The sequence below is a fragment of the Nannobrachium achirus genome (assembly GCF_963921795.1).
Source record: "Nannobrachium achirus genome assembly, chromosome: 19".
Classification (NCBI taxonomy): Eukaryota; Metazoa; Chordata; class Actinopteri; order Myctophiformes; family Myctophidae; genus Nannobrachium; species Nannobrachium achirus.
Window position 1 is genome coordinate 34,189,564 of NC_137826.1, and position 22,346 is coordinate 34,211,909.

At 40.8% G+C, this 22,346-nt stretch overlaps 2 protein-coding genes across 3 annotated transcripts in view; both read right to left on the reverse strand.

Annotated features, from left to right (window-relative positions):
* Positions 1 to 4,959, reverse strand: part of arrb2a (arrestin, beta 2a) — a 31,852-nt gene extending 26,893 nt beyond the window's left edge. For both annotated transcript variants that reach the window (XM_080749161.1, XM_080749160.1), the window contains exon 1: positions 4,748 to 4,959. In XM_080749161.1, coding sequence (XP_080605287.1) covers positions 4,748 to 4,770 — 23 coding nt within the window. In that variant the 5' untranslated portion in view covers positions 4,771 to 4,959. The remainder of the gene's footprint in view (positions 1 to 4,747) is intronic.
* Positions 4,960 to 5,753: 794 nt separating this feature from the next.
* On the reverse strand, positions 5,754 to 22,122 carry ap4m1 (adaptor related protein complex 4 subunit mu 1). Its single transcript, XM_080748840.1, has 16 exons — positions 21,728 to 22,122; positions 21,502 to 21,563; positions 19,637 to 19,722; positions 19,016 to 19,122; positions 18,711 to 18,807; positions 16,392 to 16,502; positions 16,219 to 16,299; positions 15,142 to 15,204; positions 14,798 to 14,864; positions 14,454 to 14,507; positions 12,806 to 12,912; positions 12,297 to 12,388; positions 10,245 to 10,289; positions 9,823 to 9,873; positions 9,102 to 9,219; positions 5,754 to 6,532 (listed from the first exon to the last, which is right to left on the reverse strand). Exons 2-16 carry the CDS (start codon positions 21,557 to 21,559, stop codon positions 6,341 to 6,343), a joined length of 1,329 nt encoding a protein of 442 aa, XP_080604966.1. The 5' UTR covers positions 21,560 to 21,563; positions 21,728 to 22,122; the 3' UTR covers positions 5,754 to 6,340.
* Between the last annotated feature and the right edge of the window lie 224 nt (positions 22,123 to 22,346).

Below are 22,346 nucleotides of genomic sequence, written 5' to 3' on the forward strand. Positions count from 1 at the left end.
CACATGAGGTACATGTTATCCAGAGCCACAACAAGGCATAATTAACAACCTTATTCTTATGCACAATTACTAGCTATGAGCAACGTTAACGCCAAGTGGCGTTCTTATCAAACGGGTAGATGTTCTCGACATTTCACACCAAATACATGGAATAGTTTTACTCCAAGTCACTGGTGACAGACTCACCTAACCAAACTCCTCAGCTGCAAACTAACAGAACATTCGACGCTCTGCACGAACCAAACTATACACTGGCGCACAACTATAAACTAGTAAGACACCTCAGGGAGACAATTCTTGGCCATCTGGCCAGTGATGTATATCGGACCAGTTACCCAATACCATATATGGAGACCCCTGGTACCCATATATGGAGATCCATGTAGTGTATATGGTACATCCCTTTTATGCCCATACATGGAGATCCCTGTCTGAACCAGCCACACAGATATGGGCTGTCTTCCTCCATATATGGGCATTTCCATATGAAGTCTTGTTAGATATGGGCTTAATATTGATGCATCAGGGATCTCCATATATGGGCATAAAAGGGATTCTGTTAGAGTGGTTCCCATGACATCACAACATACAATCCCTTTTATGCCGATACATGGAGATCCCTATCTGAACCAGCCACACAGATATGGGCCATGTCTTGGCCATCTGGCTAGTGATTTATATCGATGACATCAGGGATCTTCATATATGGGCATAAAAGGGATTCTGGGGAATAGCCATACATAGGTGATATCACCTGTGATGTCACAGTGATGTGTCAGGCGAACCACAGTGTCAGGCGTGACCTACAGACAGAGATACGCGGACAAGATGTGTCAGTTTTCATAGTAAACTTGCGACCTACGGTCGCAATTAATCATAACAAGCGGCTTATACAGACATGCACACATACACATAGAAGATAGAATATACACTATATAGAATATGTCTCCAGTTACAGAATACTGTATGTCTACTGTTACATCTTGTACTGACCCTGTTGCACAGTATGAAAGAATGCACCGCTGCCCTTGGACCATATCTGCCAGTATGTAGGGTATGAAATGAATACAAGTCACCAGATAAATCTGCTGCAGGTAAAGTTTGGCTGTGGTGGGCAAGCTCATCCTCTGGTCCAGGGGTCTTCAACAGGGGGGTCCCGGACCCCCTGTTAGGGGGTCCTCAGAGTTACTACAGGGGGGCCACCAAATCTTTGTGTGATAGAAACCTTTATTCTTTTTTTTACATTAACCTTAGCATCCCTATTCATTAACTTTAGCATTCCTATTCGGAGGAGAACTTTAGCCAAAAATAGAAGTTCTACAAGCTCACAACGCCTCGCAGCTGGTATTTTCGGTGCCATCGCATTAGTCCGAAGGTTCATTAGTCCGAATTTGTTAAGAATACTATGCCTAACTCTAACCCTAACCCTAACCTTAATCTCAGTAACCCTAACTAAATTCGGACTAATGAACCTTCGGACTAATGAACCTTCGGACTTATGGGCAGTCCCCGTATTTTCGGCAAAGAGGTTTGGTGTAGAGGGAAAAAAAAGACCAAACTAATTAAAGAGTGAAAGATCAAGTTTACTAATTTTAGACGGTTTGGCTAAATATCTGAAAATACACATCAACATGAATACAAAATGATGGTGTTGTCAAACAAGTCTATGAAACTATCTATGTAAAAGTTTAATCAGCAAAACAATTTTATACAGTAGAGTGGGGGTCCCTGCTTCATCTCTCTGTCAGCTTAGGGGTCCTTGGCCGAAAAACGTTGAAGACCCCTGCTCGTTGAAGATCCCAGGCCTACAATCATTAATTCTACAGTCTTTTTTTGCTTTCGCATTTTGTTATGCTGATACTTGCTGCAGCTTTTGCTCTTTAAAAATTTTATTTTTTATTTTTAATACACAGTATATTATTGTCAGTGTTTTTTTTTTTTTTTTTTTTTTAGGACCTCACATACTTGCATTTAGCTTCTTGTACCTGTATGTGTAAACCTTGATTCTTCATCCCATCCCATTATATAAATATAGTTGGCAGCTCGACATGTGGATGCTGTATTTTTGTAAGAACATACTACTGTGGCTGGTGGAACAAAACAAAACAGAAAGTTCTTTCCTGCTCTGTAAGTGAAACTGTAAATATCTTTATTTTAAAGCATCTGCATTCCTTTGTCATTTATTTGTTTAACAAATAAAGTACAGGAAATTCTGATTCTAACACACAGTGGTTTTCAGTGGTTGCGCAATTTATGTTCATTCCTCTCTCGTGGAGACAGCGTGGCTTGCATGCACTGACCTTTATAGTAGCGATGCTCAAATTGATCAGCCACATATTATAAATCAGCAGATTTTTTATTCCAAAGGACTTGATCGGTGATCGGTCAAATTACAAGATTGCAAATTCAGATCTTTTGATTTCTTGTTTTAAGTGGTTAAACAATTCTAAATGTGATTCAATATGATTTCTCTGATATACTGTATACTGAAGTATAACGCTGTTATGTACTGAATATTTGGAAGGCCTATTCAAAAGTTTGTTTTATAAAAGGACAAACTTAATCAAACATTAGTTTATACAAACTAATGCAAAAGTATCATAATGGGTACAATAATGTGTAAGAGCTAAGAACAGACAGCCAGTACAGATACAGTAACTCTAGTAGCAAAGAATAAACATGAATCCTGATCACCCCTACTGCGCTTGTTCTGTAAATGTGTCAGGATGTCTTTACACCATCGTCCCCAAAACAAATCCCTGTGCATTCATAGATCTTGATTAAAGAAACTGAACGTATGAGTCCAAAGCAAATGGCTAAATTAGGTGCAACAATAACAGAGTATACGGAAATGTTATGCAGCAAACAACAATACAAGTGCATAATTGTCTACCTGGAAAAACCTCTATAGGCTGCCTATTCCAATTCGATATCTGTAGTGCATGCATCGTGCACTGTCCCTTTTAAGTGGTAAGCCTAATTTATGACAAAGTAGGCCTATAAATTAGGTTTATGTCTCTGCACCAAGGTCATAAACACATCCCTTGATGGCACTTTGAGATTCTGGCATGTGTGTTTTGACAGAGTCGTTTGCCACAGAAAACAAAAGGGGGGCGCGTTGAGAGGTACATGTTTTACATGTCCTGCCCTTGGACTATATTCCATGTAAAACACGTACTGTGTGCAAGCAAAGCACAAGTTAGAAAGTAAAACAGTGCAAAGGGCTTCATATTTGTTTACATTTTGCATGTTTATGCTTCTCATCCAAATGATCCCCTCTGGACTCTGGTGGAGAGATGATGCTTTAAAGCGGGCGTCATAACAACGTCACTGTGATGTATGAAGGAGACACCCGAAGGAATGAACTATAATAAATGAATATGTTTCCTCACATTGTATTATGTTGTATACATGTGTCATCCCGTAGTGTCACAACAAGCAGAGAAAGCTCTGTTCTAAGTAAATGGATTTAACCATCTTTATAGCGAAAAGAATTATAGTGCAGTTTGTCGTGCTTTAGTTTAAATGACCCATCATCATAAGTCCGATAGGGAAGCAGTGGAGTTCTTCAGCAAAAAATGTCAACGGGAAGATACTGCGTTGTTAACGAAAAACGTTTAAATACTGGGAAAATAAATCACATATCGGCACAAAACATCACATGTCAACAACAACGCGCATTTCCTTGCCTTACATAAGATTAATGCCACCAATAAAACAGAACTGGAGTGGAGAGATGAGGGCATCTTTTGTGATCAAACTAACATGTAGCTCGTCGTTCACCAAATCACGAATAAACAGTTTTATATGAGACCGTTTCCACCAAATCAACCCAGATAGTCATAATCACAACATCCCATAAAGCTAACTAACATTAGCAGCAGGGCAGCAGCTACATTTACTTGGAGCAAAGCTAACCCCACCCAGCTGTGCTAAAAGGCTAGTGGTGGAAAAAAAGTACTCACATTCTTTACTCAAGTATAGGTATCAATACTGCAAGTATAAGTTCGGAATTAAAAATGTACTGGAGTAAAAAGTACGAAAGTGATGGCATCAAAATACTTAAAGTAGTCTACCAAAAGTAGAACGTACTCATTTATGCAGAATGTCCTAATTGAAGTTATCTAATGTATAAAATATATATATATATTTTGAAAATAGCAGATCTACAAGCTCACAATGCACTTGTAGATCTGCTATTTTCAAATGGCCAACATGTAGTCTATATAGGGCTGAAGTGGTTAATGTATGTTCTGTAATAATCAAAATCTAAAATTACCTAAGTTTTCAAATAAACGCAGTGGAGTAAAAGTACAAATATTATGGATCCGAAATGTAGTGAAAGTACAGAACATTGGAAACACTCCAGTAAAGTACAAATACCTAAAAACTGTCCTTAGGTACAGTACTGAAGTAAATCTACTTAGTTACTTCACACCACTGGCTAAACTGGCTGCCTGTTTAAAGCAAGCAGCGTATATTATCATCAGCATTGGTTTGCGAGGCACAAACAGCGAACACAAGCTGTGTGTTTTCCCACTGCGACAATAATACAATATAATATTCATAATCATTTCTCCTGTGTTGGTTTCTCCCGCTCGTGATGGAGGGGCGCAAAACGTTACGATCATCACCACCAGCCCACTCCAGCCAGCAGCAGCTCGGCTAACATTATTAGCAGAGTGCGTGAGAACAGAGATAGAATAGAAGCCCCATCCCGGACGAAACGAGGGGTGATCCATCCTACCTGGTGCCCGCCTTGTCCCCCATCTCCTCGGCAGGCGTGTTGCTGGAAGGAATCCCAACAGATGAGCCTAGATATCAACTGGATCTACGTCTTTGAGAAACTGTTTTTTTCCCCCTTTCCGACCCGCGGTTCTTCCTGCACAGTTCAGTTCAGTCACACACGCACGGCACGCACACATAAAACTAGCTAGTATGCTAATTTGATGTGGTACCGCCTCGTCCTCCTCTTTCGCTTCCGCAAAGAGACAGGAACTCTGTTCTGTTCTTCTTGTGCACATCTATGGTGCACGGTGCACCACACGCGCACACACACGTACAGTGGTGTGTCTTTTGCGTTGCGCAATTGCAGGTTTGCGAGTGCCGGACTATTGGACGGTGATCAAATGATATGTCGACACAATGTCTAAAACAAACATTCTCTAAAGATATTAGGTCATTTTGACGTTTGGTACTTTGCATTCAGTTTCACGTACGTCATGATGACTGTCACAGCATCAACCTTTTACAGTGTATTAATATGAATTACTATTAATCACCGTCATTGTCGTCCTCCTCACATTTATTCATGCAGACCACCACTCTGTCTTCTGACTGAGACCTCTGGGCCCCATAATACACATGAATAATTATACGAATAGCCTATATATCATTATGATACAATAAAATGAAAAATATATAAAAATACAGCAAAGGTCAGTGTTCACATCAATTTATAAATTCCAATCCAAATTCTATTCAATTGATTGATTTGTGTGTTCATGCTAAAGCAGTAGCCTATATGGCTTATAATAATTATGGTTGCTGTGGACCAAGTAATCCAGCTGTTCCAGTGATATGAAACAATGGCACATTTCTATAAATATCTGTGACAATGCGCCACCAAAATAAGTTCAGTAGGCCTACATTTATTGTTCTTTGTTTAGACTTCACATTGTGTTTCAGTAATGTCCTTGTGGAGTTGCACAGCATACAGACGTGTTTAACATGAAATCATTTATTGGGAAAAATGTATTATCATATTAATATTGAGAAGATTAGCTTACAAAAAAGAGATCTGAAGAAGCAGGGGTTTGCAATAATACTGGTTGACACAGTCCTAGGAGGGCTGAAAGTGGTGGACATGTAAAGCCCAATCCACACCAATGATTTGCGGTGCAACGAGTTGCAACTTGTGACCACTTGCAACAGAATCCCAAAACAGCACTGACCTGCAACTGGGGGCAATTCAGGCCGCTGCAAATTCTCTCTACAAACGTATTGTAATGGTTTTGTCGCATAGCGAATCATCGGATATTGAAAAATAGCAGATCTACAAGCTCCAGCTTGTAGATCTGCTATTTTTTAAAATGTGTGGAAATCTTTGAATATATATATATATTTTATATGGTGGATATTTTTATCTAAAATTTGCTTCTGGGTGGTCCCTGGAACAAAATATTTTGAGATGGGGGTTGGTGGCCAATTTTGGGAGTCCTTGACGTGAAAGTGTTGTTGCACCACTATTATAGAAACATGTGTTTTTCATAAAACTGTCTCATTTAGAAGGTATTTGTAGAGTGGGCGTCGGGTCTCAATGGGTTCAGGCTGTGGTGGGTCATATGCGGATGGTGTAAGAATCAGAGTGGGTCACGTAGCGGACCCAGCGCTGAGAGGGGCTCGGCTGTATGGGTGACAGGCGGAGGAATCGGATTTGTAGTCCTGTGCATGTGTACTTGGGCAGCTCAAAGCTCAGACTGACTGGACCCACTTCCAGCATAGAAGCGGAGCTGAGACCAGGGACTTCCAGCTGAAAGAAAGCAGAGAGGAAGGAAGGAAGAGAAAGACGCAGAGAGAGAGAGAGAGAGAGAGAGAGAGAGAGAGAGAGGGGAATGATTTGCATAGCAATTAATTATTGTACAAATTATCAATATGTCATCACAGACCTCGCTCCTCTGTGGTTGATGTGTGAACAGTTTGATCTGTGAACAGTTTGATACGTTCTGCAAGCATTTCGACACATCAAATGTCCACATGAAAGCAGAGCAGGAGGGAGAGGGGGAGAGAGTGTGAGAGAGAGGAGTGACCTGCATATTAATTAATTATCACAGTTGTGGATCGTCTCTTCAAAGTTGATGTTATCTGCGGTTTGCTTCATGTAATATGACCCTTTGAACCATGACAGTTGGATCTTTAACTGAATGTTTAGTAATGTTCAAGATTAACCAACATATTAATTAATTATTGTAGTAATTACTTCATTGTCCACAGTAGTGTGCTAAAACTATAGCTCTATCTCATATAGTCAGGGGCTGACACTAAGGTCTCAGAGGCACTTGCTCTCCGGGGAAGTACAGGTCATGTTCTAGTTCTACTTGCCAAAGTCATGCCCACTTGCCCCAAAACTAAATCGTCCATTATAAAATGAAAGGTAAAATTTGAATTACCGTTCAATTTAACACTTATTTTTGAACTTACTGTGCAATAGAAAATTGTTATGCCAAATACCTAAATAGCTATGAATGAGTTATGAATGAGTTCACACTTTTCACACTTTTTTTTTAAGTGTAGCAACAGTGAAAACAGCACATTATAGGTCAACAGTGCTCTTATTTTACATTCCACAAACCAGAAGAGCACTCCGGCCACATTTAGGTGTTTAGACAGATATCTTGTGTTTAGTTTATAGACGGTTGAGTCTCCTCTCAAACGAGCACTTGCCCAGTTGGGCAACCTGATAGCAAACTGCACCTGCCCAAAAGTTACCTGCCAGGGGCAGGTGGGCAACCCTTGGCGTCAACGTCTGAAATAGGAACTGTGTTCTGCTAAAAGACGGCTGCGGCAATAGCAACAAAATTATTAGTCATTGGAAAAATTTCACAGTATGTGTTTTTAATGAAGTGTCTCTGACGCTAAGTGGCTTGGTACTGCACGTTAGTCAGAATTGGTGACTTGGCATGCCTACGAGCTATGGCTGAGAGATAAATGTTGTGATGCTGTGATATTAACTCATACAGTGCCATCCGGCCACAAGGGGTGCTAGAGTGCCAGAAATTTCTCCATAGACCTTCTTTATAGCTTTCGTCGACCCTCTCCCAACTGCCTTGTGTTTTCACTCCAGTCAATGCTATGGGTGTCGAGAGGAGGAAGCTAGCTGACACGTAGCCAAAATGCTAACCCCTTTAGAAGCCCGATCTAAAGCTATTTCAGCCGCGAAAAACTTTCTCTTTGGGTCTGGGGACACAATCCGGAGAAAATCCTGTCTAAAGATGTGATTTATTATTGGAGTGGGCGGCGCGATTTGGCCGTTAGCGCGAATACGGCCCGTGGATGGCCGAGTCTAAGTCCCGGCCAAGGATGGACGTCTAGACCGGGGCTTCATTGAGGCCTCCGATAAAATAATTCATTTTATTAAATATCCCGGACATGTTCGGGATAGGCACCCTGGAATACGTCGCGCCGCCTACAATGAACATTGGGTGAACATTGGGGGGGTCTAAACTTTATTTTAAACCATTTTCAATGGAATAAATCGCCGGAGCATCTAGCGTCTCTCGTTGGTGAGCGCTGGGCGAGCCGGGACCACCCACGTTGCTCCAAGCAGCTCGGGGTAAGTAAAATAGCAAATAAAAAATTGTTTTTGATCCCGAATATCCCGAACATGTTCGGGATAGGCACTTAAAGGGTTAAAGATACTAGAATAATGTTGCATTTAAGATACCGGTAAGTCCACTATTATGTAGTTACATTTGTGTCTTTTAACATCATCGCTCCAAGCACATACATACTTTTAAAAGCAAGCTGTTGTTTTAATAGGGGACACATTATAAATAATCAATAGTTTTAATGTTTAATCTTTTGCATCTCGTGGTAAATCTCAAATACAAGACGATATGTTTTTCTCTAACAGTAAAGCCAGCCATGCTGGCATTTCATTTCACAGAGTTCCGTGCTGTGGTGGGCTATTTACTCCAATAATAACTCCTAAGTTGCAATTTCGCAATCGCGATCATGCCTAATACATTTTTTGAGGTCCAAAAAACTTTTTTTTTCTTCAAAAACGGCCCAAACTCGGGAAACTCTGGGTTGGCACAGGGCGGGTACCTATACAAACTCGGGAAACTCGGGGTTGGCAACAGAAGTGTTAATAGTAGGCATATCTTACATTTAACATTATTCTAGTATCTTTAATATCACAATCCAATTCATATCCATAACGTTGACTAAACTCTTCATTGTTGCACAGAGTAGATCCAAGGATACACAGATAGCAACATTATTGTCTCTGAGCCACAGCTTGTAGGCATGCCAAGGGGGATGTCGGCAATTCTGACTAACGCGCGGTACCACGGACTCAGTGTCTCTGAGTGTCCAGTCACCTTAAAAAGAGCAGAAAGCTGGGCTCCTCCAGGAAAACGAGCGATCTCCCAGTGGATCGCCTTGCTCTGAGGCCTCAGCTCAGCACTCTGGTCTGGACTGCTCAGCTCCTGAGAGAGACTGCAGAACAGCGGGTGATGACGTGCATGAGACGTACAAGAGGCTACAGTCAGTGTCACATGGGGTAAAAACTCCCAAGGTTCCTCATTCTATTTTATGATGCTATTATTTTTGAGAGGCTAGCCTTCCGCTTTACCACTGACATAAAACAATAACACAATTACTACAATAACAGAGAGAACACTGACAGTGTGGCAATGATTACTGTAGGCAAACAACAAATAATAATGTACAGTATATATGAATATAAACACACCACGTTACACACCACTAAGAGACCAGCTCCTTGTGCGTGCGTGCGTGCGTGCGTGCGTGCGTGCGTGAGAGAGACAGAGACAGACAGACACAGATAGATACAGAGCGATTGATATACATAGATGGAAGACAGAGAACTGGGCTTTTTTAAACAGGATATTAGTATGACACCATTCCTGTAGCCTTTCCTCACATATGGTCTCACGTTCTCATATAGTTGCTAAACAAATTCGTTTGTGGTTAAAGTGGGAAGTGGTCAGAAGGCATGCGTGTCTCATAATGTGAATAAGCAGAAGAGATTTAGAAATGTGTAGGATCCAAGGCGAAGGAAAGAGGTGGCTTTCTCACCTTAATGACCCTTTGGGAACTGGGATGGTCACAGAGACATTGATTGCAGCGCTGCAACACAAATTAGTTTTCATATGTTTCAGTATGTTATCACATTTTTTACATAATTTATTGTGATGTTCTTCTTTTCATCTGGAATTCATTTTTTCTACTAAGTTAGTTTTTAATCATATTTTTTATCTGTACCTCTCTTACTTGTCCCATGTTCAGTACCATGTAACTTGGTTTTTAAATGTGCTACAAATTAAGATTTGTAGCACATTCTGGTTGTGAAAATCAAAAGGTGCTCTTCAGTGCAAGACAAAAAATAAAAATAAAAAAGCGACCAAGGCTTTTTAATATTTTCCACAAGAGTGCTTTCCTTGGTCTCCTTTTTTTCTTTTTTTTTTAAGCCAAGTAATGCATTGGTGTGCAACACTGACCTCTTTGGTGGGAGGTCACAGCGCAGCTTCAGATACATCAGCAATCTATAGAAAGTTGAAAAACAGCTTAGCAACTGTAGGAGTTCATGTTTGAAATGGTATAACAACCAATTATAATAAATATTAATAAATATAATATTTATTTGGTGATTTTAAATAGACTGTGCGTTTGATGGTAATCCTTTGCATCCACATCTTTGAACAAAATAACTCGAGAATGGATGGGCAGATTTTCACAAAACTTGGGTGGAGAGTAGGCTGCCCGAAGGTAAAAGGTAAAGGTAACAGTCACATTACAAACTAGAAGCAGTGCTCTTCCGAGCACAGGTCTCCACCAGGCCGTGCGTCCTGGTGGTGCTACTGTATAATAGGCCAATGTAAAAAGGGTGGCATATGTTCTTCACCTTATATCTTTCATGGCAATCGGACGCTGCATGCATGATTTCAAGCATTGTGTTCCAAAAATGTGTTTTGCTAAAGTCTACCTGCTGGTGGCGCTATAACAGGACAATGTTAAAAAGGTAGCATTTGTTCCTTGACCTAGTGGGAATATGTGTGGCAAATGTCACGGTAATCGCAAGCTGCGTTGATGATTTGAGGCATTTTGTTCAAAAACGGAGCAATCCTGCAAACTTTGGAAGCTAATATTAGCCAATCAGGATGGAATGTGAAATATCAGACGGATCGGACTTGATCACATGACTATAGAGATACTGTGTACCGATTTGCATGATTTTTGGATAAAATCTCAAGGAGTAATATCCAAAAATGTGTTTTACATAAGTCGGCCCAAAGGTGGCGCTATAAAAGGCTGATGTGAAAAATGCAGGGCAAAGGTTTATCCTTAGCCTCTAGGGAGTGTGCTTACAAAGTTTGAAACTGATCGGTGGAGTTATAGGTAAAACCACAAATCGGGCTGTTATAGCGCCACCATGAGGCTGATTAAAAAAAAATTAAGTGGCATTTCTTCCTCTGCCTAGTGGGAACGTGTGTGCGCGATTTCATGATAATTGCACTTTGCGTTTGTGATTTGAGGCATTTTGTTCAAAACGGCTCAATCCCACAAACTTTGGAAGCCAATCTTAGCCAATCAGGATGGAATATGCAAAATCGGACAGATCCGTGTCGATCACATGACTGTTGAGATATTGCCTACCGATTTGTAGGATTTTTGGACAAAATCTGTAAGAGTAGTGCACAGAAATGTGTTTAGCAAACATCGGCCACTAGTTGGCGCTAGAAAAGGCCCATTTGAAAAATTTAGGGCAGAGGTTCTAGATTGGCATCCAGGGAATGTGTGTGCTCACTTTGGCAGCGACCGGGCCAACGGCGACTGAGATTAGCTGCACACCAACTGCGAGGACACACGGACGGACACACGGACGGACTGACGCACGGACGGACGGACGCACGGACGGACGGACGGAGGGGAAAACATACTCTCCCCTCAGCCTTCGGCTGGTGGAGACAATTATCCCATTCAGAATGGGTACACATATTGTGTATCATTATTTTATGCTATAACTAATGAAAAATAGCAGATATACAAGCTCACAGCGCGGCACCGAGTGCCGCGCTGCGAGCTTGTAGATCTGCTATTTTTGAAAAATCGTGAAAATTAGAATTTTGACCCAATTCTATGAGCGTCTTCTGAATCATTTTGAAAAACCTATGTTTCTATGTCAGCAATCTGGCCAGCCATCGTCAAAGAAAAGGTCCTTTTCACTTAAATGGAGCTCAGTTAGTCTGTTCTTGAGAGACTACTGTGTCAGTGGATCTCAAACCTTTTCATGTAAAGGACCCCCAAACTGATATTTATTTGGCCACGGACCCCCATCTCAAAATATTTAGTTCCAGCGACCACCCAGAAGCAAAATTTGAGTTACAAACGTTTGCTTTGAAAATACATATATTCAAAGATTTGCACACATTTTCACAACTTTTTCCAAAAATAGCAGATCTACAAGCTCGCAGCGCGGCAGATCTACAAGCTCGCAGCGCGGCACTCGGTGCCGCGCTGTGAGTATGTCCTCCATGTTAAAGAGCTTGTACCTGCCACCGTTGTCCCTCTCTATAGTGGGGAAGAGGCGGAAGGGAGGAGCTGAGGGCATGTCATCACATAGCTGGTACTGCATCACAGTTTGCTGTGTAGAGAGAGCCATGACGGAGAGACGTAGACAGAAACAGGGAGGGCATGTGCACAAAGAGACTGAGTGAGTCAGACAGACAAACAGAACGAGTGGCCAACAGTGTAAATACACACTTATATACAAACAAATATTATTATCAATAATTATGGAGAAAGTGTGGGTGGAGAGAGGCATAGAAAGGTGTAATTACTGCAAGTGTTTTTGTGACACCAAGAAGCAATAGCAACATGACAAACCAGAGAGAGACAGAGTAGCTGGGGTAATGGAACGATTTGGGAGGGGAAAGAGGACAAGATGATGACAGACAGACAGACAGACAGACAGACAGACAGACAGACAGACAGACAGACAGACAGACAGACAGACAATCTTTCAGAAGAATGTGAGAGAGAGAATTAACTTGGAAACCACCTCTCCTTGGCTGGGACAGATTTTGAGGATCCTGTATGTGTCAAACTCGTCCAGTTTGACAGCCTGGTGGAAACTACACTCATCCACCCGCACTGCTGCCCCATAGCCTGAGGAATGGAGGTGGAGGAGAAAGAAGAGAATAGTAAGGAGACAAAGGAAAGGGAAGGAAAACAAAAGAGAAGACATGGGGGAGAGCAGAGAAGAAATTAGAAAAGGTTTTAAAGTAATTGCGACCGTAGGTCGCATTTACTACCAAAACCTCCCCTGGCTGTCTGTCAGTCAGTCAGTCAGTCAGTCCGTCACACTGTTGCCCTGCTCATATCTCCACAACCGTTGCCCCCATCCATGCCAAATTTTGCACACACACTCCTTGACTGCCAAACTACAACCTCCAAGGACCCCCGGAGCCCCAGGGACCCCCAGGTCCCTGGGGGACCCCCAGATGTAAAAAATGACCAAATGTGCTCACATGTCACACGTCACACTTTTTCCCTGCTTATATCTCTGCACCCGTTGACCCGATCCATGCCAGATTTTACACACACACTCCTTGCCTGCCAAACTACAACCTCCAAGGACCCCCGGAGCCCCAGGGACCCCCAGGTCCCTGGGGGACCCCCAGATGTAAAAAATGACCAAATGTGCAAAAATGACCAAATGACCACCCCTACGGGGCTGCTCGCGGGGAATTCCCGGGGACCACCGACTCCTGGTGCTCCAGAACAGATGTAAAAGTGGTGGCGCCCCCAGTGGAGGACCCCCTGCCACTGCAGCGCACATAAAATGCCGTAACTCGGGCTAGGAGCGTCCGGGAGAGCCGGGGCCGGTACCTATTCGTCCGCCAAGGCAACGCGGAGACCCCACCCCTCATTTCTCACATGGCCCTATTCTAGCGCCACCTTCAGGCCGATTTTTAAAACACATTTTTGGACACTGCTCCTACAGTTTTTGCCCTAAAATCACGAATATCACTACACAGCATGTCTACACTCATGTCATCAACATGGATCAGGAAGATTTTGGAAAAACAAATTTTTGCCCTATTTGTGGAGATAAGCCACCTAAGGTCGCTTATCTCCCGATTAGGGAGTCTTACTGGTGATATACCTGTGACTTCATAGAAACCAACTTATAGCACACAACTGAATGAAATTGAAGAATGATAGTCCTTTGTTGAAAAGATAATCATGACAAATCATTTATTGTCCTTGATCAAACTGCATTCTATGAGATTATAGTATTATTATTCCTTTTATATACATTTTTCCCTTGCTGTTGTATATTATTATTATTATCATTATTGAGCTGTGCTAAACGCTCCTACATCTGGATTTGTCTGTTTGTACATATATATCGGCCCATACATCCGTCTGTACGTATGTCCTGCCCCACTCACATTGGAAACTTAATGAAATTAACTCATAAATAGCACCGCTCACTTCACACTGGGTGTGAATTTTTATTATTATTACTACTGTTACAATTGCTGTTACTAAACATAAAAGAACAGAAATCCTTCTGTTCTGTCTTGTTTTTTCCACTTTCCAGTAACATCAGCTGGTTCTAGTTCCACTTTATATGATGCAGAAAGCATGATGTGTGTGTGACAGTGAGTTTCTTTGTGTGAGAGTTTTATGTTTCTACTCACCTCTGAGCTGAGACTTGCCTATGCTGAACTCCTCGTTCAAACCAATACGCATCTCTGTCAACACAAGGCAACACGTGAGAGAAATGAATTACACTGTGTCTGTTTGCACAGATGTGAGGACTATTTACAAGTATGAAGCCATTTTGTTCAGACCTTGCAATGTTATGATTACTAGTAGGCAGTCAGTTTGAGTTCAAAGTATGGTTTGGGTTGAATTTAAGGTGAGGTTTATGGCTACATGCTGCGATGAGCACAGAAATTAGGGCAAATTACTGTATGTAGTCAAAGGACAGTCCTCGCTAACAGGGAGAGAACCATCAGGACAAGCTAAATCACAGACTTACCAGAACAGCTTGGCATGTAACACTTGACTCTGATTTCACCCTCAATGTCAGACTTCATTAGAACACCCTACAAAATGAGAACACTTCATTAGCCAAGTACAGGCTGAAAGTAAAGGCTGGATTGCATGAGTTTGCTGTGCACCGTCCTGCATGCTCCCTGGAGGATGAACCGTAACGATTTTGGTGACAATATAGTCTTTCCTCTGGCACCACCCACTTGCACACAAGATATCTCCAAATAAAATGGCCAGATTTCCAGACACTCGCCCAGCACTACGGGCTGCTAGCAAGACTCTAATCATGTGCCATGTTCAAACTGTTAGTGTTAGGGGGAGACTACTCACATTGGAGCCGATGACAACAGACATCCTCTCAATCACATCAACAAATATCTCGCTCTTCCCTCCCTGAAAACAAAGCAGGGCAAACAGATTAGATTGGTAGAATAAGAAAATCTGGAAAAAGGTAGCATCTAATAACTAAAGACAACAACATTCCTTCAGTGGGGGGTATTTGGGCTTGGGTCGTGTCACATGTACCAGCAAAATGCTGGTCTACTCTAATGAAATCCAAGCACCAGCAAAACAGCTTGGCACAATAGTACGCTACATGTATATTATACTATGTAGTATAGATAACATGATATTATTAAATGACACCATAAAATGTGACATAACAAAAAGGATCAATTGCACACATTAAAGGTGAATTTGAACAGGTCTAGTATTAGTTCTTGCTAATGTATTGGCATCTTTTTGTTGTTGTTTTTTGGGGGGTTGTTTTTCTCTTTTTTTGTGTACATTGTACATTTGTTTTAACACTTAGATGCAATTGCATTTTCAAAAACATCCTTTTCATAAACAGAATTACAGAGATCTTGAGATAACTGGAATGGATGAAAGAGTGATTTGTGACAGGAGAGTACCCAGCAAGAGTGAGAGGGAAGATGTATAGACGGTAGTGAGACCAGCCATGCTGTGCGGCTTGGAAACGGTGGCACTGACGAAAAGACAGGAGGCGGAGCAAGAGATGGCAGAACTGAGGATGTTAAGATTCTCATTAGGAGTGACAAGGAGGGGCAAGATCAGACATGATTACATTAAATGATTAGCCCAGGTTAGAAGGTTTGGGGATAAAGCAAGATTGAATGGTTTGGACATGTGCAGAGGAGGGATGAGGGGTACATTGGGAGAAGGATGCTGAAGATGGAGCTGCCAGGCAAGAAGAGAAGTGGATGGCCAAAGAGGAGGTTTATGGATGCAGTGAGAGAGGACATGCAGGTTGCTGGAGTGACAGAAGATGATGCAGAGAACAGAAGCAGATGGAAACAGATGATCCGCTGATAGGAATTAGCAGAAAGAAGAAGAGTTCTTTCCACCACAAGGAAGATCTTCAAAGAAGTTGAATGAGGCCTACAGTACCTGCTCTCCTCGACTGGACATGATTGGCCTAGTGGCTGCAGCACTGGGAGCCACTTTACTCTGCTGGGTTTCCGCTCCAAACTGAATATGGAAAACAAAACCATTTTCTACCAAAATATCTTCAAATTGTTTAGATTCACTATTGTGTTTCATGGTTGTCACTAAGAGCTTACCAATCCAACATTACTGAGATCAAATAGGCTGAAGGGTTTTGAGGAGACAGCCTCAGTTTGGATGAAATTCTTCAGGATGTCAGTGGAAGTGGTCTGAATATAGCCGTAGTCCTAGTTGAGAGAAATAATAATCAATAGAATATACAGAACAGGAGAGAGACAGGAAAATACAGAGTTGGAGACAGAGAAATAAACAGACAAAGATAGAGCTATATAGAGAAATGCCAAGCGATCATTATCTGTTAGAAAGTTGATTATGCTTTTATCTCAAACTAAATTTGGTGTAGAAACATTATCATGGAAATCTTAATTTAATAAAAAACTGGTGGACCAGCAATGTTCAGAATTCACTCAATTCAGTCATTGTAGAAGTTGAGGGATTAATGTTGATGAAGTTATTGCACAGACATGCAAACTTTAGATGGCAATCTTAACCAATCAGGATGGAATAATATCATACAGATCTATTTTGATTACATGACAATAGAGATGATGTGTACCGATTTCACGATTTGCGTGTTTTGTCAAATTCTGTAGGATAATATAAAAAATTGGGCTCTTAGTAGCACTATCACAGGACAATGTGAAAAGGGTGGCATTTCTTGCCTAGTGGGAATGTGCGTGCAAAGTTTCACGGCAATCGCATGCTGAGTACATGATTTGAGGCACTTTGTTCAAAATGGACCACTCCAGCAAACATTTGAAGCCAATCAGGATGGAATATGAAACACATGGATGGACAGGGCCTTTAGCCTGGCAGAGACAACAAATAAACTAAACAAGAATCGACACACAGTCAATTTAAAATCTGGTGTATTGGTGTGTTGAAGTTAGTGTTGGTGTTCTTTCTCATGTATATTTCATAATATTCTAACTTACTGTAGGCTATATGTCTAGGGATGGCCAAATGGAGATTTTTTCTTAACCGATAACCGTCAGGCCTTATCAGTTAATTAACCGTTAACCGTTAAGGAAATGTGTTCAAAAATGCGCTATTTTAGCGATTTAAAAAAGGAAAATAGGCCTACACACGTTTTTCCCCATAATAAAGTGCTATATTTACACATTAAAAACCATAACACTGGGAGAAACAAGAATACAAATGTTTTCTAAAAGAAATGTGTTTTTGCAAAGAAACGGATTGAAATTATAAGTCTGTAATGTGATGCGCTGGTCGCCAGGCACGTGCGCACATACAGCAAAAGGGGCTTGAGCCCTTAACTTTTATCCGTATGAAAAGGCCCTTTTAGAAATGTCAGCCCATGCCTCTCTAAAATTCTGTGCACTCCCTGGACCCTGGCTGTTGCCTAACAAAACCAGCATGAGACGCATGTAGCCGCATGTAGCAATAACTTCCAATCGTATGACTTTTGGAATCGTTGAATCGGCTAAACGTGATGTCCATTTCATTCATTTACTTCTCTCACGCCCGTGTTTTGTGTGTGCTGATGCAGCGATCATTGAATTTGCGACTCTGAGCTTTGTTATTTTCGCATAGCCTACTATGTAACCAAGACGACTTTAGCGTTCCTCACGTCATCAATGTAACATTAGAAAGTTGTGTTTTAAGCTCTTCTTAAACAGGATTCAATGTGACGACGCGGGTCTGTTTTGTAAAATCCAATCGACGAGGGAGCATGTTTCCTGATGAACAAGTCAGCGTGTACAGCCAAATCAAGCACGCAGCGGCAGACTCGCAGTTTTATGAATGCATGTATGTTACACAGACATTGGTGTCCAGAAATGTGTGACCACAGGGCCTGTGAAGTGTGAAGGAATGGTGCTCCCTGCTGGACAAAATATTTCATTACCAGTCCAGGATTCCATAGTCTGGAGGAGAGGTAAAGTCCCCTGCTATTGGCCCTAATGCAGTAATGTCCACCCATCGTCTGGAGGGCCGCTCCCAATCGTGAAACTAGCTCGGTTACCATGTGACATGGACAGCCAATCGGCAAATAGGTCGCCTGAAAGTCTCCTGAAAGTCTCGCCAGAAAATCATCTCTTTAAAGATCTGGTTTACACCAGATAAAAATAAAACAAGACATTACTCCACAGGATGAAGTGCTGATTTATACTTTGTGTACTGTCATGTATCGAATATAGCCGATCAACAAGCTCACAACACATTGCAGAGAGCCACGTTGTGAGCTTGTAAATCGGCCCTTTTCAGTGCGTGACATCCACACACAACTCAGGCTTTAATATAACAACCACATAGATTTTTCAGCAAACCAGCACATCTGGCCAGTGTATAGCTCATTATATCAAAAAAGGAATATTGTAAGATGTGTTTGCAAGGTTAGAGGTGGGACTACTCACCACAACCTCATCCAACAGCTCATAGATGAGGGCAAAGTTCATCCGCACTGACTTCTCCGATATGTTGCCACAGTAGTCTTTTATCAGGGCAGTTAATCTGAAGGAAAACGATGACATGATGCAACAGTCAACTTTACAGACTACACTTCCTTTGCACATTTACAAAGTTTAGGTGTTTCCGCTTGATACTGGTTTACGTTGCAGTAATCAAGCTGTTCTATTTCATAATTTTGTTTAAGGAAAGTACAATAGAATAGGCAATAGGGGATAACATTGTTGCACTTTGATGAAGTATTGCATCACACCTGTTAAGGAACTCAATGATGGTGAACGGGGAGGATTCAACTGTGGTGGTGGCAACCCAGTAGAGGCCTCCCTGTCTTATGTGCACAAAGTGTAAATTCTTATGATTCTGTTGAATAGACCAGAATAGATATTAGGAATTCAAGAAAACCACTTCATAATTTTGATACATTAAGTACAACTCTGTAGCAGATTCATCCATGGTAAATTATGTCTCTCTCTCTCTCTCTCTCTCTCTCTCTCTCTCTCTCTCTCTCTCTCTCTCTCTCTCTCTCTCTCTATATATATATATATATATATATATATATATATCCACGAGTTTCCAACGCCCCATAGTGCATTGCGCAGCCGCTGTACCGAGCTTCCGGCGTCGCAGCCGAGTGTGATTTACAAGCTCACAACAGGCTGCATCTGCGACGCGACGTGAGCTTGTATGTCTGCTGTTAAACCGGAAGTGTGGTGCAAACAGGTCCAAATAATCTCCAGTAAACTCCCGCGGAAACAGGTGGATATATATATATATATATATATATATATATAATTCCAATATTTTTTTTAAAAATATATACACACTCAGAAAGCCAAGAGAAAGCCATAGCACATAAAAAGGCACAAACATTTACCATTACTACTGGAGGTTGGTCACCACTCAAGGCAGTGACCTTCTCATAGAAAATATTAACAGCATCTTTGCCAGCTTCTCCGCGGACTGGTGGTTCAGATTAAGGACAATTACAACAGCACCTCGTCATCAATCACTATTGATTAGTGTGATATAATAGCTACCACAATAACAAAACCAAAAGATCCACTGGCTAGTGCATATGGTGTATTTCAAAATGTGATCACAAGGATATCCATTGTGTTCACTACCACAATGACAAATTGCATTAACACTGAGTTACAAGACTTCCCTTTTTTATTTATCTTGATAACTATTCTATATAATGTGTTATATAATGCATAGTCCACTGTCAAAATGTAGGTCCAGCATTCTCTCCTTGGTTCTACATACATACATATGGTTCAATTTGGCCTGTACGGTACAAGTTGTCCCACTCGTTGGCTGGTTAGTATCACAGAATCTTGTTACTTGCTACAGTACTAAAGTCATGTAACAAGTTCCTTGGGTACATGAAAGGGGAAATAGATGGACATCAGAAACATTGCAAAGACAAATTAAAGGGGAACTTCACTGGTATTTCACATTAATCTAAGCATTCTATTGTAAAGATGACGTGGGCAAATACTTCCTACTTCCCAGCAAGGTATATAAAAAGAAACTATGCACATCTATGTCACGTGGAATATGATGATATGCTAATACGACAAATATGCCTTAATACATATAATAATAATAAATTATATAAATTATAATAATAATAATTAATAAATATATAATTGTCCTCTATAACTACAATGTAAAATTAAAAACACCTTAAATATTTTATTTCTTCTAGAAATAGCTACTTTCACTCAATAGGGGAAATGCCCGTCACAAGTTGATGATGTCATAAATGTAATTTGTGATCAATCCCTATGGAATTGATGGCATGCATGTGCAAATAAAAACAAACATAATACTTCCTATGGTTAATATGAGCATCAAATCAATATTTCAAATGTGTTTGTATTTTGTTTTTTTGCACACAATTACACATAACATTTATGACATCATCAACTTGCGACAGGCATTTCCCCTATTGAGTGAAAGATGAGCTATTTCTAGAAGAAATACAATATTTAAGGTGTTTTTAATTTTACATTGTAGTTATAGAGGACAATTATAATGTATTAAGGCATATTTGTCGTATTGGCCAGGGATCCTTTTAAAGACTATTAATGGGATCAAATTTGACAACAAATACAAAATAAATGCACAAAATGTACCCAAAATGTGTCCATAATTTAATATGGATAAGACTGGCGTCTGACATCATAGATGTTTGATGTCATAGACTAACACAATATGTCCATATATGGGCATTCCCAGATATGGGTTTAATATTGATGACATCAGGGATCTCCGTATACTGTATGGGCATAAAAGGGACAAGGACGGAATTCATATGCAACATCATTGTGATCGATGTCATAACAAGTCAGCTATATCCTTCTGCTGAGCTGAGCTGGGATGGGGTGGTGTCAGAACAGGTCAGCTATATCCTTCTGCTAAGCTGGGATGAGGTGTCATTGTGATGTCAGAAGGGTGACGGACAGACGGACAGACAGACATGAACTGGAGGGTTTCATACTACATAGTGACCTAAGGTCACAATAAACATTTGATTCTGTGTCAAAAAAAATATATTTAAAAACTGCAGTGGTGGCCACAAAATGTTTTTTTGTTTTTGTTTTGTTTGTACAATTGTCTGCAATTTTCCAGTGTGAACACTCAAACACAGAATGCAATGCGAAGTGCAATATCAGAATTTCACCAGCAAAATTCCCTTTAAACATGGTGAGGTGCAGACAGTAGCAAGGATACAGTCTTTGTAGATGAGGTGGTCCCCCTTGGAAGACAAGATGAACACCTGTGAGATCATCCTCCTGAGTGATAGAGGGGTGGGAGGGTACAATAACTTACTTTTAGCTGAGCCCAATGCTGTTCTCAAAAGCATCGTATTAACTGATTGATTGATTGAATACTTTATTAGCAGTTCGCATAAGAAAAGCACGAGACGGTACAGAGATATCCAACTCTCACTACTTACCTGCTTATTAGATCCGTACAGTGCTGAATAACTGGCTGATGAGATTGACTGAATGAATGAAGAGGGTCACGTCTGATTTCAAACTGTTTACTGCATGTCAGCAATAAGCACTAAACTCAGCATTATATCAATTGTTGTGGCTTAAAGAACTCCATCATGACAGTCGTGATCCAAGGCGCAAACTGCTGTAACTCATCTATTCCCAGATGATGATGACTTGTAATATAATGTCCCAATGGTAAATTAGCATCGTTCATCGTTACTCGTCTGAGCCTTTGTTATGAACATAATGATGATCTGCCAGCTACATCTATTATATTATAAAATACATTTAAAAACAAATCCATGACGATTAAAATGTTAGTAAGCATCAAAAACTCATGTTAGCTCCATGGAGCAATGGTTAGCTCAGCAAACTTTGTTTACAAATAGACTCTTTGGTACTGAAATACATTGATGATGATGGGAGCAGAACCACAGCGCCACCCAGAGTAATGGCACGGGAATTCAATACACGTGATAGACCGATACCCTGTTAAAATGTTTGCATTGTCTACGAAAGAAATATGTTTTTCTTTTCTTTTTTTCATTTATTTAAGAAAATTATTTAATTAAAGAT

Bases quoted from the DNA above. Each gene is read 5' to 3' on its own strand.
- ap4m1 (XM_080748840.1), bottom strand. From the start codon at position 21,559: ATGATCTCACAGGTGTTCATCTTGTCTTCCAAGGGGGACCACCTCATC. The intron at 19,723-21,501 runs GTATCCTTGCTA...CTGAACCACCAG, and splicing joins CCACCTCATCTACAAAGACT to TCCGCGGAGAAGCTGGCAAA. The intron at 9,874-10,244 runs GTCAGTGTTGCA...TTTGTGTTGCAG, and splicing joins TGTGACCTCCCACCAAAGAG to CGCTGCAATCAATGTCTCTG.